The sequence below is a fragment of the Pyxicephalus adspersus genome, chromosome 5 (genome assembly GCF_032062135.1).
Source record: "Pyxicephalus adspersus chromosome 5, UCB_Pads_2.0, whole genome shotgun sequence".
Lineage (NCBI taxonomy): Eukaryota > Metazoa > Chordata > Amphibia > Anura > Pyxicephalidae > Pyxicephalus > Pyxicephalus adspersus.
The window spans coordinates 109,538,072-109,565,982 of NC_092862.1; the positions used below are offsets into that span (position 1 = coordinate 109,538,072).

Genomic DNA, 27,911 nt, shown 5'->3' on the forward strand with positions numbered 1-27,911 from the left:
TTTATTAAGAAGTTATCCTGGTCATGGAGCAACATATATTAACCAAAGCATTTCTGAATCTCCTGGGGCATTCAGGAAGAGAAGGTTTACTTCTTTCATTTGTTTAACTTATAAGTAAAATTTCATACTTGTTAAATCAAGGAGTCTTTACTGTAATACACTAGCTTAAATTTAAACTCAAAAAAATCAATCTATTCATTCAAATCTTAAAATCAGTTAACAATTTGTACATGTGACTGCTTTAATGATTATTATTGTCATACTTTACTTTTTTTTTTAAACACTTTATTTTTTTTTATTTTTGCAAAAGTAATTATACAAAAAATCCAAAAACAATTAACACGGGGCACAGGCAAAGGGAATCATTAGGTACAATAAAACACATTTTGTCCATAAACATAAAAGCAATAAATAATAGTTGTCCTTGCAAAAAAAATACATATTAGTTAGCATATCTTCAGATACATTGACAGGGTTATCTAGATGCCTATTGATGCTCAGCTCAACATCAAACTATTGCTGGATATCAGTGGGTATCCTACCAACTCAATCCATAAGACCCTAGTTAACTTCTGGGGTGACCAACAATTGTTTATAATCGGCAGTCTCCTGAAACATTATCCAGGATGACCACGTCTCAAGGAACTTCTCCGACCTAAAAAACTTGAGTCTTCCATATTCTTAATCTTGTTGACCTTATGCATCTTCATACCCACAGTGGGGAGGTGGGTTTCTTCCACAACCTAGGAACACACACCTAAGCTGCTGTACCCTATCAAGAGTTCTATACCACCGAACCAGTACCTTGTATCCCACCTCCTAAAGGCTACTGTTGATAGACCGTTTGTGAGCAAAGTGATATCACTTGATCCCTCTTGGATGGACTGAGTTTAACATTTAACTCCCATTCCCAAGCACGTAGGAAAAACCAGAGTATAGTTTCAGGGGCCTAATTAAGCAGAGAGTACAGGTAAGACAACGCATGTTTTGCTGCCAAGTTCCCAACACAAAGGCACTCAAAAGCAGTGAGTGGACTGTTAAAAACTGATGGGTGTGGCTGGGATCGTAAAAAATGTGAAAGCTGGGCCGCTTTTCAGAAATCCTGGTGGAAGGACAGAGAAGAACTTTGAAGTTCAGCTTCAGAGTACCATTTGCCTCCAAAAACAAAGTGCATTGCCCTCTCAAAGCCTTCTTCCCTCAATTTCCGGTAGCCCCTACCCTCCATTCCTGGGGGGAAGGCTTGAATACCCACATATAGGCGTCAAAGGGCTAGGCATGAGAGAAAAATCCTTGTGGGAAAGACACTTCCCCCAGACATACAGGGTTACCTGCAACATTAGATGGTTCCTATTAAGGTGGTGCCTGGGAGAAGCTATCAATGGAAGGAATTGTAGGGAAACTGTACTATAACTCTGCTCCAGTCGGACCAACTGTTTGGGATCTACTTGGGTACTCCAGTCCAACACCCAGACCAGATGGGATGTTGCATAGTAAGGGGGGAAATTGGAAACACCCAGCCCCCTGCCCTTTTGTGCCAGAAAAGTATCCTCCTACTGAGTCACCTTCCCCAGATAAACCTGAAGATCTTAGAGCATAAGAAGGAATGAGGAATGCGTATGGGTAAGGCCTGCAAGAAGTATAGAATTCTGGGCAGTAGGCTCTAGTGAAGGGATGAAGATCAGGGGTGACAGGGGGCACCCATGTCTTGTACCATCAGTGATTGTCAAGGGCTCCAATAAAAACCCATTGAACCTCACCAACGCGGATGGCCGCGAGTATATTGAGCCAATTCAGGCTAGCACATGCTCCCCCATCCCAATATAGGATAACGTGAGGGTCATAAACTGCCAATCCTCTCTATCAAAAGCTTTTTCCATATTGGATGACAGGAGAAAGGTCGGGGTCCCAGACAACTGTACTGTTAAATATATTCAAGCAGCCTGGTGGTGTTATCCCATGCTTCTCTAGAGGGGACAAACCCCACCTGGTTAGGATGAGAGATGATAGATTGGATCCTGGAAGCTATAATTTCAGTGAAGAGCTCGAGGTCCTGATTTAACAGGGATATGGGCCTGTAACTCTTGCATGATGAAGGATCCTTCCCCTCCTTAGGGATAACCGAGATATGTGCCCTAAGAGAGTCTGCAGAGAAAAAACCCCAGCAGCCAGCAAATGCCTTTAAGAAATGGGGTACCAACTGGTCACTGTAAACTTTGTATTACGGCAAAGTGAAACAATCCGGCCCGGGCGATTTCCCTGAGGGAGTACTTATGGTGCTATAAAGCACTATGAAAAAGCACTATGAAGTTCCGAGGCAGTTCTAGGACCTTCCAGAGTGGCAGATTCCTCTGGGGTTAAATGAGGAATACCAGATCCAACCAAATATTGGACTGTCTTCAACTCCTTGTTTTCCTTAAGACCTTCCATAGTGCTATGTGTTTTTAAATTATGTGAAGAAATACTGGGTTATGGTCAGAGAATGTTATGGCACCTATGGAGCATTTTACAACTTGAATCAGGTCAGGATGTCTAACCCAGAAATGATCTATTTGGGAGTAAGATTGGTGAGGTCTGGAATAAAATGTAAAGTTTTTCCCAGAAGGGTGCGACATTCTCCAAACATCTACCAAATATTGATGTAGGAGACAACGCTTTATACAGCCCTGTCCTGGGTGACCCCGATCAGAAGGGCACATAATATCCATATTCTGATCTGGAGCAAAATTAATTAAATCTTCTCCAAAAATCACCAATCCCTCACAAAAATCTTCCAGTTTGTCTAGGGAATGTGCTAGAAATGCGGCCTGAGCCTGAGGGACATATGCTGTGGCCAAAGTCACCAATTGGCTATTAAGATAACCCTTTACAAATAAAAAAGTGTCTCTCATAAAAACCTTTTGAGAAGGAATAAGTGATCAATATACACACTCCTTTAGATTTTTAGAAAAACTATGATAGCTCACAGGAAACTTATGATTCCATAATATGGGTAGTTTCTCCTGTTTTAAGTGCGTCTCTTGAAGAAACGCTACATGCACCCTGTAAATATAGAGCATTTTTTAGGAACATTTAGACCTTTAACGTTCAATGTGACAACTTTTATCATATCCATTTTTTCCTGAACAAAGTACAAAGATTGCCTTACTTTGAACTCAAACGTGTAAGGAGAAGGGACAGAAAGGAATAGGAGGAAAAACAGGATTATGGGGGAAAGATTAGAAAAGAAGGGAGGGTCAAACCAGTGACTCCCTGAGAGTACTAATTTTGTTTGATTGTCTAGAACAGGGCACACTAGTTTGCCGTGAGAGATCTTCAGGTGTACCATGGGAAATTATCCAATTACCATTGTTGGGTGTCTGTGCTGTAGTGACTGACAGAGTAATGTAATACTCTTCCATGTCAGTGGGTGGCAGTAGGTAGCTTAATTTCCTTGTTTATTCTATGATACAAGAGAATTAGCCACAGAGTTTCATTTTGTAACATTCCTAGATTTTTTTAATGAAAAAAATGTGCCATGGCTCAAAAACAGTTGAAAAACACTGGCCTAGAAAATACTGAGTGGCACTGGTTACAATAGAAGCTAAGGGGTCTGGTCTGGTAACCAGTCACTCCTCACTACTAGAGTGAGGGCCCTAATGTGGAAACTGCAAGGACTAGACCTAGGCAGGACCCCCCCATTCCCATAAAAATAGCACACAGCGAAATATATGGAACAATAACAATAAAAACACTTTAATATCAAATGGAACAAAGCAAAATCCGCCATTTAGAGGATAATGTATCTTATGGACCAACCAAAGGTTTGTAAACCATGTCTCAATAATATCTTTCTCTTGGGCTAAGTTAAATCAGAGATGGTAAATCTCTCAGGCCAAAGTATTCTGATCCATCTTGGGGCGCTTCCGGTTGCGTCTTCACCGCTGGACGGACCAAGCAATTCCCATTGGGGCATCCAAAAAACCTGGACCCTTTGGTCATTCAGGAAGAGCTACTTGAGAAAAAGAAAACGTGGCCAAAAGTGAGGGTAAGTCTGCAATACTGCAGAATGCCGCTGACATACCGTCCTTGTTTGCCATCAAATGAAAGAGGAAGCCCCAACGATATCTGATCCCATGCTCTTTAAATACATCCAAAAGGGGCCTCAGAGCCCTGCGGAGCCCCAGAGTATGGCGTGACATATCTTGCAAAAGTATCACCGGTGTTCCATTAAATAAAATCTCAGATTGTGAGCAGGCAGCCCTTAGGATTTCCTTTTTCCCTGCGAAGCATGCAAATTTGCAAATAACATCACATGCTTTATCTGGGTCTTGGGGTCTAGGGCCCAGAGCACTATGTACCTTTTACAACTCTATGAGATTATCCTCAGGAAGGTCCAGAATGTTGTTAAAAAGCAAGATGACCGCACAGGACAGGCCAGGGGTATCTACTGATTCCGGGAACCCTCTTATACGTATGGTATTACGCCGATTCTGATTCTCTAAATCATCCTGTTGCAGGACCAATCTCTGCAGTAACTGAGAATGCTCATTCAGCACTTCTCTGTGTTGTTCAGAGGTATGGGATAAAACATCTGTTGCCTCCTCTACTGCTAGCACCCTTGCTCCCAGGTCTTTCTTAAGAATAGCTATTTCATTTTGACTGTGGCCTCAATTCTGCACATGCAAGCTTCAAAATCATCTTTTGTAAAGGCCTGAGGGCTGAAAAGCAGAGCCCACCATCTTGTCTAGAGAATGTGCAGCGGAGGAGGGCTGACTAAAGGATGCCAGAGAGGGATTATCCAGAGAGGAAGAAGAAGTCTGTTCTTCTTAGAAAAATTAGTCGACCGCTCGAGATTGGTGGTGGTCTCCGGTGTGCGGTGTGGTTGTGGCTTGCCTGTGACCCATCATGCAGGGGAGACAGCCTGGAATGAAGATGAAAGCAGCTCTAGTGCCGAGTGGAACAGGAGCTCCTCTAAAAGTGTCCTACCTGGTCCGGCGCACCGTCATACTTTACTTTATTTGTGGCTAAGCTTGTGAATAACTAGGAGATGCAGGATCAATTTTTGGATTATCACTTTATGTAAATTGTTTTAAAACTGTATGGGGTGCAACGAAAAAGCCAGACTTCCCATATATCACAGAACGTTAGCAATAAAAAAAGACCTTACAGGATTTGTGACATCATGTTCAGATCTCAGTCCTTCTCCCTACCACTCAAATTTTGATTTGACAACTTTTCAAACTATTTTTACTATCTAGCATCATTTGTCAGAATTTCCTGACACAATTAAATTTTTACTCACAGAATGCTGATGATATTCAATACCATGTGTTATTGTATCTGTCAGTTTCCTCGGGTAATGTAAGACAAAATAAGAAACAATATCAGTATGTGAATAAATAATAATAATATACATCTAACCTTGGCTCGACAAAATACCAGCACACTAGAGTTAAACATAACTCCCTTTATTTTTGGAGATGTTCCCACATACTTCCTTTACTGTTGCAATCTAGAAAACATTGAAAGAACTTCCACTGGGAATGTGAGCGCTGAGATGGAACTTGGACTGAGATACCATGTTCAATTAAAACATTCAGGTTTTCAGGTTCAAGAGTTCATACGACCTTTTGTTGTTATTTATGAGATTGCTATAAGCTTTTTTCCCCACAGGACAGTTTGCTGCTCTGTAATCTGCCAGTAAAATAAAAATAATGTTCTGTTACTCTGCGTATTAGGGAATCTTGTTTTGTTTGGCTGTAAAGGAAACAGGGAGTATGAATCTAGATTTGGACTTGTTTGGAAACCTGTATCTCAAAATTTCAATAGGTCATTGAAAGAACATACCATAGGGGCAAATGTATTCTATGTTAATAACCGAATCCCATTATTTTAGTTTTTTTTAGCGTCTATGAAGATCACTATAAATCAGCATACTATTGTTGAATTCAGTTCCTTACTGTGTCTCACCTCCTCTTTGCTAGTCAGTAGAGCAGAAAAGACTGTATATTGTAGACGCTGGAGCAGTACCACTACTTAGAAGCAGAGTACCCTAACCTTTATCCCATGTTTCTTTTACTAGGACTAAGACTTAATAGGTTTCTCAGACTGTCATTTCCCTTTTAACTCTAATGCAGAACTAAACCCAGTGCAAACTTACTTGTTCCGTCTAGGGCACCACCATCTTCTTGCTTTTTCCCACCCAGTCCAGGCCAGCCTGGGATGACATAACATCCGTGCACTAGCGTTTTCATTCTGCCCCGGTACCCGATGTGCTGGGTATTTTGGCAATCAACACTGAACTGCTCCTGTGCAGCTCAGCAAATTTTGACAAATAAACTGACGATCAGGCAGATAGGAATACTCATAGTAAAAGGGACATTGCCTGCCCCTTTCTGCAGTAAAGTACTGTCTGATGCCAATTTTCTAAAGTAGAACATTAGTTCCACTTTATAATAAGAATTTCAGTAGATTTGCCACACAATTACTATTTCTAGGAACAGAAGCCTTTCTACAAATAGGCACCTAGAATGGTTAACCTGATTTATGTCACTTTCTTTCTAGGTGCTGCCTTGACCAGAAGTGTGCCATATCAAGATCCCCACTATTATTTTTTGATGTAAACAGAGCAAAAGATAAGCTTTTTTTTGTTATTAGGTGAACAAACCAGGACAGAACTGACAAAAAGCAACAAAAATGCTTTAATCTCACTTGCAATGCTCTCTCCCTAAACAGAATATGATCTAACCATGCAAAATGACAACTGCTACATATACTAATATACTGTAAAATAGAGAAAAAGACATTGACATAAATTAATGACATTATTTGAGACAAATGTATGTAAAAAACAGTATGAGCAAAAAAAATTTAATAAGAGACAGGATTTTATTGTATGTTATGCCAGACTGTAATTTCCCTTTAAAGATTTTCTTAAAAATTACAAGTATAGGTCTTGAGCAGAATATATATTCATATCTGTGCATGCTTAAAGTGCTGTATGGTGTAAAATAACCTTATGTATGGTGTAAAATAAACTAAAGTAATTTTCACTGCTAGTCTAAAAACCATACCAAAGATTTAAAATGGTATTCAGTATTTTATGATGAACACACATTGATAAATTATGTTTTTGGTGCACTATTTTTAAAATAAAAATAAAATAACTATAAACTATTTTACATTTTATCATTTTTTTATTTATTATAAATGGCACCCAAACACACCTTCATCACATACCTGTGTTGTAATGCATTGCACCACTCAGTAACACAACACTATTTGTGTTCTGTGGGCTGCACTATAAAAATCCATCAGGTCCAATAGGTGAACGTGATTGGCATGAACAGGTTTTTACTGTCCAAGCAAGTAGTTATTTACACCACTAAAACAGAAAATATCTAAAAAAAATGCTAAATGGTTACATAAAAACACACCAATGATAATCAAAATGAATCGAATCATTGGGTGTTTAAAGAACAATTCCATTAATTTGCAATTAAATTTTAGTTAAGGCTGAATAGTGTATGTCATATGTAAAGATAATTTAATTAATATATTCTCTACAAGTAAGTATATTGGAAGTTTTAGGAAAATATCTCATGCAAGTCATCAAGTGTAAGTGTAGGCAAAAAGCTAAATTCACAGTTGAAATACGTATTTGTAAACTGTCTTAGCTGCCAAAAACATTGAAATTCTTTTCAACCGGTTTTCTAATCAGACCACTGTGCCAAATATTATACAAAATCATTTTCTCCAACACAGTTAAACCAATGCAGCTTAGGAAAAACTGAAAACTGTTACTGGATAGTAAACATACAGCAGTTCATCAATAGGGTTATCTCTGTACTCCCTTCTGTAATCAGCATGCTGCATTTGTTAGATTCAGAGAACTGTACAGTCTGATTGGCTTACCATACTGCACTTCCTCTTTTTCTCCAAATGTAATTACAGGAGGCCAGTACAAATACCAGGGTGCTAGAGTGTAAAAATAAATACATTATTTGTTTGAAATATCTCTTGGTAACTTCTGATCACATATAAAGAATCTAAAAAAACTTTGGCAATGTTTCACTCTTACATTTTTGTTTAGTCATGGCTGGGGTGTAGGTGTATCACTTGGCTAGGGCTTTATATAGTAAACCCTTGGGTTCCTGGAATATTTACTGCTTGACTTTCATGGTATTAGAACTTGCCCAGATGCCCTCATTAAAATAGCACATGAAGGATCTTGTTCTATTGACCCCCTGTTCTAGGAATAGAGTTGGAACAGTTCTCCCACTCACTTCTTTATGCTTCATAGGGCCCCATAAGCATGGCTTCAGAAATGTTAACCTGCAATGGACTATTAAACAGGTGCTTTGGAAAGCATCCAAGTAGGATTGTCTCCTTTGCAGATGTATCAGAAGTCTCCAGGAAGGAAGTATCAGGCGCCTTGAGTAGCAGGATTATTTATCCCACATTCAGACTAGGCTTAATATCACACAAAGTAGATTGGAAGCAATGGCCATACAAGACACATTAAGGTTGGGGGCAAAAATAATGAAAGAGGTTGCCCACTTTCCACCAATACACTACTGATGGTTTCAATGGTGCGGCAAACTCCTAGCCCAATTAATTTAAAGTTTTGTTCTAGTTGTAGAAAATAAGAACTTTGAAGTTTACCCAGCTTATGTTTTGTCTTCTCTGGTTCTGTTCCACCCTCTTTCCCTCCTCATTAATAATGTAATACATTTTGTAATTAAAGCCTTTCCATTTTAATTACAAATCTTTTCTAAAGCTCAGTATTATTATCTGCTCAAAACAACAACAGACAGGTAATGGTTGGCTGGGGGGTTTTCTCATGAGCCCTGTTGCATGCAGTTGGCTGGCTCCTAGACGAGTTATGAAAATATCAAAATGCCTTGATGGGGTGATTGACAGACTGGATTAAAAGAACAAAATTATAGTCAATGAAACAGCTGATATAAGGTGATATAAGGGATAAGGAGGAAATGACTAGATCATAGGTCAGCAAACTCCGGCCTTTAGGCCAGATACAGCCTAGCCAGTAGTCCGTTCCGGCCTAACCCCCCCTGGTCAATCAGCCTAATCCCGGCTGACAGGGGTCAGCAACCTGCCGGTCCAGAGCTGCATGCGGCTCTTGAGCCTCCTTGTTATGCCTCCCTTCTCTTTTTACCGTGGCCACCTTTAACACTTTCGCCGCCGGGTTAAGGGGACATTTCCTTAAAGGGGCGTTCCTGGTCATCAGTGTGGGATTAGAGAGAGAGTCCGGCCTAGTGTGCCTTCTTGACCTCCTGAAATGGCCTAGAAGTCAAAAAAGTTTGCTGCCCCTTGGACTGGATGATGCTGGATGAGCAACAACCAGGAATCAAGGCCGGCTCCTTATTTTTCTGCAAATTTCAGTGTAAGTTTACAGTGTTCAGTAAAAGTTAGGTAATAGATTTGAGCATTGGAGAGAAGCTTGTACTTTTTTGTAAAGCTGGACTAGGGCTGTAAGTACCAAATACACTATTGGTCATCACAAATTCACAACATTTGGAGGTACAGCAACAAAGAGAACCCTGATAGACTGGTGGGGAAAGCAAAATGTAACTGTAATTACACTGCAAATGTAATTTTGCTATTTGAAGCAATGTGTTACGGCCACTTAGCAATGTGTAGGTGTCTGGTTGCTGCTCCTGGGACCCCTGTCACTCTAGGCAATGGCCTTCATATCCAGCCCTGCTCATAGTTTAGTGGGTATTATAAATAAAGCACTACTTCCATGTCAACAAAACTGGGAATAATGGAAATGGATTGACAGTACTAAAAGTGTGCCTACAGGACAGTCACAGATTTAACTCTATAATGTTAACACGAATCTCTGAAATGATGTATGTGATGATGTCTTTTGTGCCAAAGAGCTAATATCTGTTCCAATACAATTTAATGCCTATCCAAATATGATCCCTCTAATTGTTTTCAGCTCCTGCCATGGTGGCCTACAGGGGTGTTGGTTTCCTATCTCCCGTACAATCCTTCCCTATTGGGTGGATAGTAAAACATTAGTCTAAAGGTGAATCTAAGTGTGATTGATAGCCAGCAAATCTTAATTATAAATGAACAGGCCTGGCAGCAAAATCATAATAGGGCCCTCTGTGTTTTCCAGTTCTTTATAAAAGGTTTTTCAATGACCGAGACCTGGGCTATTCATAAAAGTTTCTGAAACTATACTCACTATACTAATATACTTTACTAATTCCATAGCACGCTAGTAAAAGTGACTGAATTATATATATATACCTGTCTGACCAGATTGTGATCTACCTCCTTGTAAACACAAAGGAGAGGGATGCTTAGGAGATTACAGAAAAGAAAGCTACTCTTGAAGTGCTTTTTAGCAATTTCATTGGATGGTACATTTTAATAGAAAAGGTTTTTTTTTTTTTTTACAAAAGTTGTATTAAATATGTTAAGGATTAATTATTATTATATTACATTAAGTTAACATAATATATTTTACATTACATACACTATCAATACTATACATTATGGTAGTGTAATGCTTTACTTTTTTTGAAAACATTATACACCTATTATTTCAATGTATTTGTTTCATAATGAAAACAAGAATAAATGTGCAATCAGCATACACCTTCCAAGCTATGCTAGGACAAGTTAAAGAATAAAAGCTAATGCTGGTTGCTGACGACTTTTTTAATTTTTTATTTTAATTTATTTAACCGCAAAGTTAGGCATAAGTAAAAAAAAATTGTAGGAACCTACCTGTACTTATAAAAACTATATATATTTATTTATATAACTAGAAATAGGTATGCATATTAGGTTTAAACAACAAGTGTTAGCATTTTTTTAAGCAGCATTTTTATTTTAAAACATTCATATATTAGAGGATATTTCCATGATGTTTTTCATGCTGGGTTTTCTATTAAGAAACACCCACTATCTGTTAGGAAACACACATCAAGCTGGCATCCCGTGCCGTAAGCCAATGCAGTGCTGCACACCCTTTTTTTACGTGTTTCCGACAGTGTCGCTTGCACCAACAAAACAGGTCAAGCAATAATCTGTCTGTCCTCTGTTCTGTAGCCTGCAGCATCCCCAGGTTTATTTTAGATATGCATGTGCCTGTTTCAGCATCCCCTGAACCAAATTGAGAATATGTGCAGCTGAAAGGGATTTCAGGGGAGTATGTGCCGCAGCCCCATTTTAGCTTCTCAGCTACCACATACCAGTTGCCTGTTGTAGCGTTAGCCTATCTGACCTGCTTGTGGTGCAATTACCTGCCTGTTACCTGAACCTGTGTATTGTTTGCTGTCTTGACCGACCTTTGCTTGTCTTACCCCTTGAAATCTTGTTTGGTGGACTGACAACCCGTGTTTGACCCTTGACTTTGTTTCCTGGACTTACCTCTGTGGTATTCACCTGTATTGTGTCATCTATGGATCACCTTATGTGGGCACCATGGTAGACTTAGTGACCAGCACTCTCACCTTTGAAGTGCTATATCACAGATTCGAATCTCGGCCAAGACACTATCAGTTAAGAGTTTGCAGGTTCTCCCTATGTTTGTACAGGTTTCCTCTGGGCATGCTGGTTTTCTCCTACATCCCAAAAACATGAAGTTAGGTCATTGGCTTCCTCTCAAAATTGGCCTTGGACTGTGTTAATGACTTATGACTATGATAGGGACATTGGAGGAACAGTTAGTGATACAACTATGGACTTTGTAAAGTGCTGCCTAATATGTTGGTGCTATATAAATAAAAGAAAGTAAATAAATTGATGAAAAACTTAACATTCTTTAAACAGTGAAATCATGGAAGCAAATGTGTACTGGAATGGCACAACTGGGTCTGAGTGGGGGCTTGCTATAGGTAGAGAATAACTGGCACCTAGTGACCACCGGGGCTGGACCTGGGCCGTACTAGCTCTGTCTCTGCTAGAATGGTGAAATGAATCCCTCCTCTGAATAGCACAGAATTATAACACAATTAGATGGTTCTGTCTCCCTTACCACCTGCAGGCTAAAAGTGGTAAATATTTTTTCCATGTTTTTCTGCTTCCTATCATGGATTTGAGAGAAAACGCATGGGAGGGTTTTGATTCTGGGATTCAATTACATTGTATAACACAAACAAAAAGAGAATCAGAGATCAATGGTGTTTCAGCTGAATTATGTTATGCCAATGTGAATAAACAAAGAATAAAAATACTTTGCAACAGTTATAAACAGTTATTTAAAGTTCAAAAAACAGTTATTGATTATACATACAAAAACAGTATACTGAGAATTTCTTTTAAATAATTAAAATAATTAATGGCATTTAAACTCTTCAAAAATGCTGGCTCTTGATTATTGTATGAAAGGCTAAATATACTTGATGTATAGAGTGTGCCTAAATCCTGTTTTTATGTGTTTCTGGCTGGGACCATAAGTTGGATTTGTTATATAATTTTAAGTGAATTCAACTGATTGTGCAGACTTGTAAATCAATTGTACATATGAATAAAAATAAGGGACTTCAAATATCCAGTTTGTGGTTTTTCCTGGCAAAAAGTTTATTTTCTCAACTGCATCAGCTTACTGAATTAGCATCCACACTAGTTTTTCTATAAGAGGCATACTGTTATGTTTCTATTAAAGGGATAGGGTTGCCAGTCGGCCTTTTCCTGCATTCTGATTCCAAGACACTGTTCTGAATCACAGTACTCGTGTAGACCCCTGTAGTCAGTGAAATCTCAAACAGCCATGTCTTTTAGCCCACCATAAAGTGTTTGAGTGACATAGGGCCTACCTTTCAGCTTTTTTTTAGCACCAGAGCTGAGATCCCATGTCTAGTCCTTTGTTTCAATAAAATTTTAAATAAGATGTACAGAACAGAGAAGCATTACCAAAACAACAAATAAAAACAATCAAGAAAAATATTAGCTTAGGAAAGTGTTAAGACAATGTAGTCTACAAGCAACAACACTGGAGAACCATCTATATAAAAAAATCTACATAATAATAGTATGACATGGCAAAGATGTATGATAAAGTATCCAGGAGACCTAAGAAGTATATAAAATGTTCAAGCAGAAAATGCCCTGTCAAATGTCGTAGGTCTCACTTAAAGTGCTGGATAAATATGGAGGCCCATAAAGTACATTTTATTGAGACCCAATGGAAGCTAAAAAGAAAAAGGAATCCCATGACTAATCTTAAACCCTTAAAGTCCCTTCTTGGTGCCAAACTTTAACCCCGCTCTGCCCAGTGCCTAAACGTAACCATCCTGCCTGATGCCTATCTCCCCCTTGCTTGGTGCTTAACCTACCGAGTACCTAACCTTCCAGGTGGCAAAATCTGACGGAACATCAGCAGAAGAAGCCAAGCGCCAATATTAGTCTCTTAGGCTCCCAGCCATTGCAGCTTTCAGTGAAAATGACTGTTATATATGCCCGCATGTTAAAAGGCTTAGGGTACTTATATACATGATTTATGAGGTTTTACATCTTTCTGCCACACTATGCCACATTACCAAGAGGAACCAGAAAAAAAACTTGGCTGCCCCGATGTGGTTAAGGTTTATTTTGTCAAACATTTGTTAGACTTGAATCGGGAGAACTATTAAACAAACATCCTTAGAAACAAACAAAATGAATTACCTAAAATACAAAAAGGCAGCCTGTTGGACTATGCTACTGGAAAGTAACCATTAACTACTCTCCCAAATAAACCAGTGTGGATGGAAATATGATTTATGTTAAAGATACAATGTTTTCTAGTACCTTCAGTCATTATAGAAAACATTACACACATATCGTACAAAGTCTATATTATGGAATTACAAAAAAGAGCAGAATTAGGTCTATGGCACTGACAATATGGAAAATCTCTAAACAACATCTTGGGAAACCAATTAGTATGTGTTATTCAAAATCGGTCTTTTCTTCACTTATTTCTTGCTAAACCTAACCTACATTTTGCAGTAGTGGACAAAACAGCAATGTTACATGACTGTGATAGAAGGCCTGTGGATTTATTGGAACTTGTAATGTAATTGTTTTGTACATTGTAGATAATTTACGGGCTTTTACCTCAATTGTTGCCAGAGGTAATCAAAAACATCTGTCATAAAGAAATAGCTTCTCACCTGGAAATCAATGTCATGGATTGGTCTATATTATCACTTCTGAACTGATCAATAGAGTTATCTGGAAATATTCGTAGGTGTTCACAGACATGTTGGGTGCCTTCAAACACCCAGCTGCATCATTTAGGCCTGACCCTAGGCTCACCTCTATGTTTGAAGCCTAAAACTGTACCACATGTTTCATGCCTAAAAATTGAAGGTTAACTCCAGCATTTCATTTAAAAAGGTATGTTTGATCCACTGACTGATGACTGATTCCACAAAAAGACAAGGCTATCTGTTGTGGTTCTTAACCAAAAATGCAGCTAAGATTGTGTGTATTAACATTTGATACTCATGTTAGGAACTCTTCAAAAAACTCACTGCAGTAATATTTCAGCAGTCAAAGTAGATTTTCTAGCACCATATTTTACTTTCTGCTGCTGTATTTTTTCTGGGATCCGAGCCTGCCCACTTTTTGAATTTAATTTAAACACTGTTTTTGAGTTCAGCTAGTTATCCTGAGACAGCAATGATGCTTTTACCATTATTGCTATATATACAAACTTGTCAATTAGATTCCTAGGGGTAGGTCTAGATTTCCATCACTTCAATTTATAGACCCATGGAGGTTCCTAAGTAGCCTATCTCTGCTAGGATGGCCTTATCTACACAGAACATTGACTTGGTTTCCTTTTCTTAAAAAAATGCAAATTAACTCATAAAGTTGGCTGTCCAGACAAATGAAAAATATGTGGCAAATGATTGAAAGGGAAAAGCAGTCTATTTGCCAAAAAGGATTTACCTACTATGCTTTTGGTAAATCTTCCTTGTCTGAAATATAATTGAAAGTCCCAGGTCAATTATGTAGGTACAAGTAAAGAATATTGCTATTAATGTAAAAATGCTTTTGGTGGTAAAATTTAACATGGAAAATGGTATTAGGATCTATAGATGCAGATGCATTGTCTACAATTCTTTTGGACACATTCCCATGTATTAGATGAGAATTAACTGTTAGCTACTATGCCTAATGGTAAATGTTCTTAAAAATGTGATCTTTCTCAAGGATACCAACAAATGCTGGAGGATTATGCTTGTACAGATGCTCAGACTATTAGCTCTTGCCAAGGTGTGTTTATAAGCGTTTCAGTTTTACATTTTCTGCAGCACATGGCATATTTCAAAAATGATGGAAACTTGGTTTCTTGTATCCCTGCTGTTGTACCACACTTTGATGATGTCCTAGTACATCTAAAAGTACGATAGCTGCAAGCCTTTTTTGCTTTAATTTAAAAAAGGTACAGTGTTAAATAAATAAGATAGTAGCTATGAGTGCCACCTTTGTAATGTACTATGTTAACTTTATAAAATATTCTTCAGCAGAAGCAAAGTAAAAAATACTGAAGCAAAAACTAAATAGAAACTCCAAGCATTTCTGGGCTTGTTCATTGTTAGGGAACTTCCTTGCTCAAAAAACAGAACTTCATTTTTAAAAAGGGGTTCTGTGGAGCTGAGCTCCTAGGCATTCTAAAGCATTTGAGACGTGCTACAGTGGAAGCATTTTTATATTTATTGTAAATTCTAGAGCAGTTGTACTGCATCATGATAGTTTACTTAGGAGAATGAATGCTATACTTAGAAATGGGAATAGAAGTGCACCAAAGGCAAGCCAGGCACTAATGGAAGGGGGCCTTGCTATTCAACAGGTTAATAGGCTGCCAATGCCATAAATGTTGTAGAGTGTGCTGCCCCATGGGTGCTAGATTGTTAGGTTTGGTTGGAAAAATGTAACAGCTATAGTACACAATTGCACCAGTAACAAAGTTAGGGGAAGATAAGATGCTATAAAAAAATATCAAACAGAATTGGGAGTAACTCTAATCCAGAACCTCTTAGGTTGCATTTTTTTTAGAAAAACTAGCAGGTCTACTACATCAAGAAATAGGCTGAAATGTATATTGTTAAATTTCCAAAATATAAAAAAGGAAATATAGTAGGGTCGATACAGCAGGAACCTTAAGAGGTAATCACTGTAGGTTTTTGGAGGAAATACAACAATATGTGTACTAGCAAATACAAGAAATCCTCCAACCAAATTTGGGCATTAAAATTGCTGATGATTGATTAAGAATTTGATTTAGTAGGAAACATTGATGAGTTTTGGTGTTTAATCTGGAAGATTACAGTGTGTTTAGAAATATAGGAGGCAAAAATAAGAATGTTCCTAAAACATTTGTTTCAGACTATCTGGAAATGAACATACATATGTGTACTGAGACTCATACACATGGGTGATTACAGAAGGTAAATATTGGAATTTTGTTATACCTAAGAATAGTATATACACTATAAGGATGTTAAAGGAAATAATAGAAATAGAAGTTTTACTAAAACATATACAACTTTCAATTAAGCATAGAGGCCAAGTCAATGCCTTGAATTCAATATTATATCCATTATATATAAGATTATATATATATATCCCTCAAACCAGTCCTAAACAATTGTTACAGGGTGTAATTTATGTAGCTTGAAACAATCTTTAGGTAGGTGATATGTGTCAAAGTAACATTCATTTGAATGTCAGAACCCAACAGAACATTGCCCAGGGCATCATATTTCCTCCTCTGTTCTTTCTTCTTCCTGAAATAAATACTGCTGCCATCTTATCATCTGTTATATGGCACAGATAGTCCTGGCCATCCACATGATCTAAATGAAATTGTTGATCAGACCAGGCCACCTTCTGCTTTGCCCCATGGTAAACCTCCGCTACTCATGTGGCCTTTGTGGGGGTTTTTGCCAGCATACAGGAGTTGGAATAGGTACTCTGACTAAACAGCAGCCCCAAACACAGCAAGACAAACATATGAAAAACACTGCAAAGATTTAATTCAAATGAAGTTAACATTCATAACATTAGCTTCCCTCTAATAGCATACTGAACCTTACTGTAGCAGTGAAGCATGGAAATTGTATATTGCTATGGAGCAATGTTGCTGCCTTAGAACATAGATTACTTGCAATGACTGATGGAAAAATAGGTGGCAAGTTGTATCATAAACTTTGAAATTAGAATGTCAGGGCATCTGTGTACAAAGTGGTGTTCAGTCAGTTGCTTAGGCAAAATCATCTTTGCAAAAGTTTACATTTTTTTCTTGTTTTTTTGGGGGAGGTGTATTTAGGGTTAGTTGACTTTATTTCAACTATTCATTTGTTTTTTTGTGTGTTTTTAGGTTAGTTACTATAAAAAGAAGGCACACCCCCAAAACTACTAGAGCCCGTCCCATGCAGAATGAGCAAGCTCTTTGGAGTAAAGACAGCAACATCGATTTGCTGAGAAAGAAATTATTGTATGCATGTAGAATGGGACTCAAAAGGTGGGGAATAGGCAGAACTCTGTAGTCCAGCAGATGGGACTACAAATCTGGTTGGAATTCACAGCAGCAAAGGCAACATATTCAACTTTTTTTTTCCTTTTTCGTGACATTATTCACTAAATATGAAGGTAACATACTCATCCATCTATAAACATGTTGATTTAATATATTTTCTCAGCTATAATATGCCAGCATAAAAACATTGTCTATGTTCACTTTGAGTTTTTTACAGACTTTAACACAAAGCTGCTGATGCTGCTATAGAAAAAACTTGAAAATATGGGAACACTACCAAGTAGTTCAGATCATTTACTAAGGGACTTGTGATCTGTTAACAATTATCAGTTTTGTCATTAATATAATTGCATAATTATTACATTCACGTTTGAGTTTCCATTAAATATAAGCATATTTCTCATGATTTGCAAGATCACGTCCAACATTCACCATGTGTCGTACATCTGTTTTAAAGTCAGCTAGAGATCTTTCTAGAAACACACGATTCTTATACCTATATTTAAACAAAGCTTCTTTCAGCTATAGATTTTACCTATTCATGCAGGTAAAAGCCTTGATGCTGACTTCCTAAACAAACCATTCACATTTAAATGATTTCTTGCCCAGGTTAGTGAAATACTCTTTTGTTACAATAAAAAACGAGATGTAAAATGACATTTTCTAAATAGACCAGAACATGCAACCTTATTTTCTTCTCCTCTTTTGTAGCAACTCATAATGTACATTTCCAACACAAAATGTCCCCCTGTCTAAAACATTCAAGCAAAAATGCAGCCTAGCAACAATGAAGAAAAAAACAAAGGATCCAAATATGTTTTCTTCTAAATAAGTTTTGTTTGCAGCTTTCTAATTCATGCATTTTTAAACTCACAGGTCACACACATAGACAATAAGAACAATCAAGATAATTACAACAAAAGCATTATCAACCTCATTTACCACTTAAACTCTTCTATGTTTTCTCAAAGTCTCCAGCCAGGTTTAGACCTACTGCTGAAAATGATCATTGTGGAACAATTATGTGAATTGAAATGGTTGGACAATGGAGAATAGCTCTTCTATTCTAAATTAAATGATACATTAGGACTAAACTGGTATGTCCAAGCCTCTTTCCATCTAAAGACAGGACTAAAATAATAATTACAGGACAAAAGTCCCTATTTATTATTTTTTACCAACCTGCTACCTAGGGGGCACATGTAGCTATTTTGCACTTCTTGTGCAGCCCTCGGGTGTCTATAGAGAGTAGTTTGTATTTTTGTGATTTTTTGAGCCTGTGAAGGAAAGTATTTAGAATGGTTGTTCATTTTTAAATGGTTTGTATAAGTGACTTTTTTCTATTATGATTTTCTGTCCTGTCCATCTTTTTTTGTATTTTTAGTTATTGTTTTCCTAAGATTTCAATTGATTTTTGCTTGGAGAAATATGACATTGGCAAAAGCAATTTTAGGGTCTATGGAGAGCAAAAACATGTGGAAGTATTGCTTTATGTATAGCTGGTTTATATACAGGGTATGTAGTATGTGTCTCCTAAAGCATATATCTAGTCTCTGACAATGCATATAGTTTGTTCACAGTCTTTAATTATCTCCTGTAGCATATCTGTAGTCTCTGGTCATCTCAATACACTCAGTACAATTATATATAATTGTATACTCAGTACCTGTCAGTACACTCTGACCTATTCTAATGCATTGTACAGTCACAACAGTTTTCTTAGTATTACATTCACTGAAAATTATATACAGCCCTTAGGTGACGTCATAGGCCTTACTTAAGATTCCCAATAGCAAGTAAGTTGACCACAACTGATGTTGGGTATCTGGACTCGCTTTCAACAAGTACTTATTGTACTGGTATATAAAACAATAAAAACAAATATATCAACTTTTATTTAAAAAAAAAAAAACTATTGGGTCTAGAACTTTTATCCTAAGTAATTTCAGCTTTTTCGTAGAAGTTTGGTTCTTTTAAGTTTTTTTACCCCAAAGTTTCGAAAATCAATTAAAATTTTTTTCCTTTTTGTCAAACAAAAATCTAACCAACATTATAGATATTTTATAGAATGTTCAGAAGAGCCCAGAAGACAGGAAAATCATGATTCTTGCAGCAGCATGGAAAAGTGAATATAAAGTTTTGGGGCTAAATATTGTGATTCCCCATGTACTCGTAACTATAACTTTGCACCAGCTTTTACTTCCAAAGCTAGACCTTGACGGACAAACACAGGAAAGTTATCAAGAAATCTGTAGTTATTTACCTGTGTGTGGGGGCAGACATATTGCTACTGTAGTAGTACAAGGTCTCTGGAGTATGAACATGGTATAGGGGAAGAGAATGACTGCTGGTCAGGATGTGCAAGACTTTCTGCTTTTCTTTGTAGGGATGCAGGATTTTCTTAATATTGCTTTTTATTTTAAGGTTTGTGACATGGAATGGTATCTACTGTCAATGTAACCATTGCAAATTATGCCCTTGATGCACATAAGGCTACTGAGAGCAATTTTTGTGTAAGGGGCTATTAAATGTTTATATATGACTGGTAATCATAGGTAAGGCAGCTATAAGTAAGTGGACCTTGAAGCTCAACACCCTGGAGGTATCCCTTGAGGTCCTACCTGATGCATTTTCCATCCAATCTTCCATAGCACAGGTGTCTACTAAAGTACTTTCCTTAAATATTTTACCAAGCACATGTGTTATATGGTGATGAGATTTGTCAGGCTGGTAAACACCTTTTCGTCAGATGATTTGTAGAAGCCAAGATGTAGAGATGGTTAGAAAGTATTAAGGGGCTTCTTTACAGGGTTCTGAAGCTAAGTTTTCTTTAAATATGATAACAAGTGTATTACTATTACTAATTTGGTTAACATGGTCACTTTAAAAAGAACCAATAAAGATTGTTGACCAAGATGTGCTATTTATGGTTATTGCATCCGACAGGACAGTATTGCCCCACAAGATGGCAAGACAAATGGTTAAAATATATGTAGGAGAATAAAACTTATTTATTCATATTGTTCATCACACAGCATTCACTCCAAACTATGTCTATAACAGAGCAGTGTGTTGTCAGCATTGTTAAGCAGCACAAGGAACTGAAAGTGGCTGCTCAAACTAGGCTTCTATGCATCTTTTGACCAGAGAAGATTGCAAATATGACCTTTTTACGTGGTGTCATCTATAGGACATTTATGACGTGGATTGTTGTTTTTCTATTATTACAAATACACAGTCAAGTGTTCTTGTATCCAGTAGCATGAGTTTTTTGTACAGCATAAAAGTGCATTACATATTATCCATTGATTGGTATCACTAGCTGCATTTACCTCACTTTGTTAACCTACGGAGCCGTTGGACTGGCGCCTGACCTGGCCTACAAAAAACATCTAGTTAACATTAAAAAAAAGAAAAAGAAAGAATGTCTCATTTATGATTCATCAAAGTGTATGTGTTTCAACAACTAATAGGTAAGGCAATATATTAAAAAGAATTTTTGTTAAATGCAGAAACTTCAATTTTTGTGGATGATCCACTGCGATGTTTTCACCTATCAGAACTTAATTTACTGTAATCAGACAAATGCAAAAAATGAATGTGATTTGGGGTAAAAAATGTGATTGATATAGCTGCACAGGAATTTCTCGTAGAACACAAAATGTGTGTAGTTGATTGCTACACTGGAAGACACTGGAAATGCTGAACTTCAGAAACATTAGAACAGAGTTACAAGGGGGTGCTGAGAAGTTCCTGGCTTTGCCCAGAAAGAAGAGAGCCAGAGTTATGAAATAACACATTTATTCAAAATATTCCCCCGAGACTGATGCACTTTGTACAGCGTAGTTGCAGCTTTTCTAGACCGTTCAAATAAAAGTCCTTTGGTTGGGCCGCAAACCAGCTCTCAGCAGCATCTTTGATGTCAGAAATGTCCTCAAAACGTTGCCCCTTCAGGTGTTTCTTCAAATTCAGGAACAGATAATATTCCGAAGGGGCCAGGTCAGGTGAATAGGGGGGATGGGGGACCAATTAGAAACCCAGGGTGTTCCATTAGGCAGCCACAACGTTGGACATGTGCGCAGGTGCATTGTCCCGCAAAAAAATTTGGTCCAGGAAGTTAGCATAATATTGTCCACTGATACTAGAGCCCTAAGGTAGGTAGTCCACCAACAGAATACTGTCTTTGTCCCAGAAAACAGACGCCATGACTTTTTTGGCCGATTTCTCGGTTCAGAACTTCTTCGGCTGTGGGGACCCACTGTGGGGCCATTCCTTTGACTGTTCCCTGGTTTCAGGATCATAGATGTGAAGCCAGGTTTCATCCTCAGTCACTAACCTAGCCAAAAAGTCCTGTGCAGCTTCAAAATAAGCCAAAACGGCTTTGGATGCTTCAACTCGTTCCTTCTTCTAATCACTGTTCAAACATTTCGGCACCCACTTTGCTGAAAGTTTCCACATGTACAGGATAGTGGTGATAACAAACCCAACACGCTCCCGTGACATGACAAGTATCTGGGCTATCTTTTTTGCGGATATTCGCCGGGCCACGATAATCAGCTCATGGACAGCATCAGAGGTTGCCGGGTCAGTTGAGGTTGGGGGGGCGCCCAGTCTTGAAACAAGATATCCAGGTTTTGACAGTGCTGTAGGAAGGACACTTCTCCCCCCGTGTTTGTGACATCTCAGTGTGAATGGCCCGTAACTCCAACGACGTGAAACTTTCTTTGTGCCTCTGCCATCACAGCTTCTAACTAAAAGAAAAGTTTTAAGAATCGCAAGGACCTGATATTTGCACAGTTACATTCTAAGATATTAGGCTGTCATATGCCCCCACACTCATTTTTCTATTTCATCTGGAAGTGGGCAAAGCTAGGAATTTCTCATCACCTCTCATAGATCACACATAACCCTCCTAACCTATTTTGCAAAAAATCCTCAGGGGCAGGACCAGACCAAGATATGTGAGGCAACCACCTTGGATAGTTTACAGTCAGGATAAGAATCTATTCTGCATCACTCCAGCTGTCTTCTACACTGTGCAGGACCAATCTGTCAAACTGACAGCCCAGTGCTGAAAATTACACTGGTGGGGAAGCTTTTCCTATGTAATCAACAGAGCCCCTACAGCCATGTGCTCGAAGCAGGGATGTACACAGAAAGATGCAAAGTGTGCCGCTGCACAAGGGCCTCAGACTCACCTCAAGCCATGGGGGCCTTAAATCAGTTATGCACAGGGGCCCCCACTGTTGGCTACATCTGCCATTGTCTGGAAGCACTTTTGATAAACAGAATACTGCTGAAAGTAACTGCAGAGCTCCATTTTCTAAGCTGGGAAAGCCATGCTTAATTTATGTCCAAAGTCTGCAGTTGGTGAACTTTAAAATCTTTCCCTTGTATTCCAAAGAAACTGTCAACCACGTAGTCCATTTTTTGCACCTGTGCAATTTTTCTTCTAATGCTTTCAAGCATTAAAATATGAAATAAACATAAATGTGCATTTATTTTGTGCATATTAGTTTCCAATTCTAAACTAACAGCCTAAACCACAGAAAAAAAAAAAAAAAACGCCCTCCTTTCATTTTCAAATGCGACGTTTCAAGCTCCATATTTTTCCACTTTCCAATCTTCCGCAGCTGCTTGCATATGAATAAATGATAGAATATATACAAGATTAAAAAAAAAGTCTGGATGCCTGTGCCTGAGTGATCTAATCACTATTACCAAACAAAACTAATCAATAAATCAGAAACCCATGCATCATTCTATATTAAGCGCCTCTCCTCCATTCCGTCTGTGGTTACTTATGTGAGCATTGCTATCAGCTAATTGCATGATTTATCAACTTTCCTGAATGTATTTTCCCAGTTGAGCAGTCTGCAAAAGGAAGAGAAAATAAAGTGAAATGGGAAACAGGTCCATAAGGTTTTTTTTTTTTTTAAGAAATACTTTTATTTAAAGAGGATATACACACACCTTTAAGAGGAGCAAAGTGAGGAAAATCCTTTTGTAGTACTCTTAGAACTGATGTCACATGCAAGGCAAGGACATGACAAGGAGGAGTCAGATTACAGTAAGAATGGGCAGTGCAGTGTGCAGGCAATGCTAGATCAGACAGGGGATTGGAACAGGGATAAGACTTGCTGCTCCACACTCATCCTAAACACAAGCAAGCACTGATCGCTGGGTGCCAGTGCTGGGGACATTTGCACCTCCTGAAGAATGAGAGATCCCTGCTGCACATGACAGTATTGAGCTGGAGTTAATGCACAATAGAAAGCAGGCAGCCTTGTGATTGGAATGAGAAACATAATGTATTTTGGTGAGTGCTATGTTTTTGTGCTATTATGCTTAGACTTGTGCATTGAACAGCAGCTGTTTTGATGTGTGCACAATCATTCTATGCACCTAGCTTACAACACTTTGCCTGGATTGCTGTTGGGTTTTGTAGATGTGCATTGATCTGCAATAGCTAGATCTCTCAGTTTTTCTACAGACAGGGTGGATGGCTAAATAAAAAAACTTGGCTAAATATTTACTTAAAAAGTAACTGAAAAGCAATGAGCTGCTCAGCATTGTCATTTCTCATTTTTCTGTTTGCTTTTATTTATCAGTGTTGTGTTTATTTGCTGAGAAATTCCAACCCAAACAAAGAATTGTATTTGTTACTTTTATGTTAAATAGTTTATTATGTTAAATAATTTATTTAGTTATACCATTCATTGGATGTTTTGATACATTTATGGAGAGCTTGCTGCTGATTTAATAAGAAGTCAATGATCAGATTTCTATTAATTATAATTCTCTAAAAATGACCCCCTAGGTTTTAGCAGCCCCCTGGACCTGCCTGCTCATTGCTGTAGTTTGCTCTTGCCACTTACAAGCTCCCCCAGCTGTAGTATACAAGGTTGTGCACTGTCATTTAGGAAGACAAGCACTCCTTGTCCAGAGTCATATAGCTCTCACATCCAGAGCTGCTTTATTTAACAAGAACTTTTATGACCACCAAATCCTTTAAATGGGTTCTTGCGCTGATTAGCTCATTTCATAGACAGTGAAACTTTATGCTGCATGTTTGCTGTAAAAATTATAGTATTCTGTGAAAGCAGATCTGTATTTCAGAATCATCTGATTGTATGTGTTTCTCAAAAGGTAACATATGGTGGTGAACACTGATTTTGTATTAAAAGGAAAAATTGCCCCCCCCCCCCACCCCAAAAAAAGTAATGCCTTTTATATATTTTAGTTTGTGCAGTATTATATCTCATGTTTAAAAAATGCATTAAATAGTTACATTTACAATGCATGTATATTAGCTGGTAAATATTTGAATAGGATGAATGGCTGTATTTGTAAGAAAATGTTTAACCTCAAAAGTGTTTTTCTATACTCACCTATGTGTTTAAAGCAATCTGATTCCTTTAATAAGATAACTAGGAATCTGAATAACTCATAACAACCATTTATGATGAATATTTATTATTCTGGTTAAGGTGGGCTGGTAAAAGGTTTAATCTGATTGTTTGCTGTGGACTATTGCACTTTGCAGATCATGCACGCTGCCTTTTTGTGTTACATGTTATTGGACTAGATTGTTATAATATTAGGCATTTCAAGGTTGACACTTTCATCAGTGGTGTTCGGGAACCAGTTGGCTTTATGTTATTCTATTAAGCAGATAATTTCTGATTGGTTGGCATGGCTTTTTGCACTTTGCACCGTTTACCACCTAAACCCAAAATGTAGGTACGTAGGGAACATTGCTAAAATAGAATGCTAAATGGTTAAGCTGAGAGCTATCCTTCTTATTATCATTCTGGCATTTAAAACTGGCAAGTCATCCCAGGAAAGAAGACAACACTTAGAAACAGAAAATGATGTCTTGAAAATGTTTACTGTGCAGAATTGCCTTATCATTAGCTTTAATGGTTACTTGAGTAGAAGCTTGTTAATTTCCAATTTAAGTTTACTAAATCCAGGAACAGACTTCAGGAATGGAAAACAATAGAAAGTGGAATCTCAAGCAAGTGACATTTGCAGCAGAAAAAAAACAATAGCAAGAAAAGAAACACTAGAAGTCATGGAAATATGTTTGTGATGGAATTTGGTTAATAGCCTTGTAGAATGTGAGTCACTGAAGGGCAAATGAAGGATGGATTGAAACATTCACACCCCGTCGTTTGAGTACACTGCTTGGGGATCCGTCATAAACTATATATCGTCTCATAATTGTCACATTTCACACTCTTCACTAGCATCCTGCGGCAATTATTTTTGAATGCTGTCAAGAATTAGAGTACAGGTGCTACAAAAAATGTTTGGAGCTGAATGGACGATACATTTTGTAATTAACTAATAGCTTAGGAGCCCATGCCAAGGTAATATGCTGTAAAAATGCTGAATTGCAAATCATTTAGGTTCCTTTGAAATTTCTATAGTTTGTTAGGAAATATAAATTCAGGGGTTACTTGGACAGGTTGGAGGTTTTTTGGAGAATCTACTTTTTGTATTGTTTTTTGTTCAATAGTTTGCATATATATGCACAGTGATTACAATCATTACTTTATATTAACGACATGGTTTGTCTAAGCCAGTAAAGACTAAGGTCATTTATTTGATTCTTAATTGTTGGAAGTGTCACTGGTGTATTTGGCACCCGCTGGGTGAATGGTTCTTCAAGCCGGTGCAAATATATTATGAAGGAGATGATAGGACACATGAACACATCATATATCCGCACTTTAATTGGACAAAGGATGACTTTTTTATTTAGTACATTGGATCAATATCTGTGTAAATGTTTAAACGAAAACCAAGATGGTGTAAACATTCTTAATAGAACAGTAAAACCAGCTTATGTTTGCCTGTCACAAGTGTTATAGAGGACATAAAGTCTAATACGACTTTTTTTGGCTTGGATTATGCTCTTCAAAGTTATAATAGTTCAGATGTGACCACTATGAAAATCCACTGAGAAAGAAATCCTTCTTTTTTTGGTTTTGGAGTTTTTCTTGCACCAGCCATTTAGGTTTTCACACTGTGCTGATTAATGTATTAAAAGTATTAAAGCTGTAAAAGAAAGGGATTGAGGTTGAATATGATACTGATGTGGCTGAATGCGGTGGATATGGACGATGCAAAACATGTAACTCTATAGGTGCTCAGTTTATGGGAACGTATCACATTTTTGTGGCTTGCGGTCATGTTGTAGTTCTTTTTTATTTAGTTTTGCTTTAGTGATGCAAAAAAGTAGGAAAGTTAGATTTATTTACCTTTGTTGCTAGTTTCTAAAAGACCAAAATAATCCAATACAGAGAATGATAAACTGTTCTAATCAGTCCCTGCCCTCTGGAGTTTATTGTTTAATGGCATACCAACATGATCTGCTGCTGTCAATGGGGAGGATGGTTTTCCCATAGGTCCTGTGTACCAATTTTGAAAGGTTCATTGGGTTCTTCTGTTTGTAAAGTGAATTCAGCTTAACCGTTTTGAGGTCTAGCAAAAATAAATCATAATTGAAACAGAGCTAGCAGAGTTTTTGTGTTGTAAATTTGAAAGTGCTTGTTAAGAAAGCAGTTTGTTAGTGCTAGATATATAGTTGGTTATGCATAGGGATATAGGGTTATCAGATGCTTTGTAACACTGATTATTTTAAAGGGGTAAAATCTGTTGGAATTTAGGACATGCTGAACTTAACTATAAGTATTTTGTTTATGATGGGAGGAAGCTGAAGTCCCAAAGGCTGCCTGCACAAATATAAGAACATACAAACAGCACTCTGGTCATAATTAAACCCAGGACTTTGGTGCTGCAGGGCATTCATTAATAAATATTGCATAGTTTCCGTGATTTCCTCTCTGACCACATAAGAGGACTGATGGTGATAAGAGTTTTCATATGACCAAAGTGAGGGTAAAGCAGGCATAACATAAACAGGGTGATATATGAGACAAGCATCTATTCAGGAACAGGGTAATACCTTTGTTTTTTATTTCATTTTCCTTAACTGGTGGTGGTTTGTCAACGAGAGGGACACATCAAAATGTATGCTTGTTTAGGGGCTGCTAATCCTTGTGTCCTGAAAAAAATACCTCTCATGGAATAGTAATCAATCAATATGCCACTTGGGAGTGATGTTATACCTATAGAACATCTAATATTGCTGAAAGGAGGGGGTTGTATGGCAAAAAGACTCAATTAAATTTCAAGGCTGCACATATGAATAGCCAATTGGTCCTTGCTTTAAAATTAATCTTGGTATAGCTATTGATAGTTTGAAACACACATATATCTTTATCATTATTAGTATGTATTTTTAATATATATCATAATTCATTTTTTGCTCTCAATCCATATATTAGTTGCATCTATTAAATGTGAAAAGAACTTTGCTGAGAAGGAGACGAGAAACTTTATATTT

At 37.6% G+C, this 27,911-nt stretch overlaps 1 protein-coding gene across 2 annotated transcripts in view; it reads left to right on the top strand.

The window, feature by feature from the left end:
- Positions 1-23,614: 23,614 nt before the first annotated feature.
- ZNF385D (zinc finger protein 385D) overlaps positions 23,615-27,911 on the top strand; it is a 222,279-nt gene continuing 217,982 nt past the window's right edge. For both annotated transcript variants that reach the window (XM_072412413.1, XM_072412415.1), the window contains exon 1: positions 23,615-23,813. In XM_072412413.1, coding sequence (XP_072268514.1) covers positions 23,792-23,813 — 22 coding nt within the window. In that variant the 5' untranslated portion in view covers positions 23,615-23,791. The remainder of the gene's footprint in view (positions 23,814-27,911) is intronic.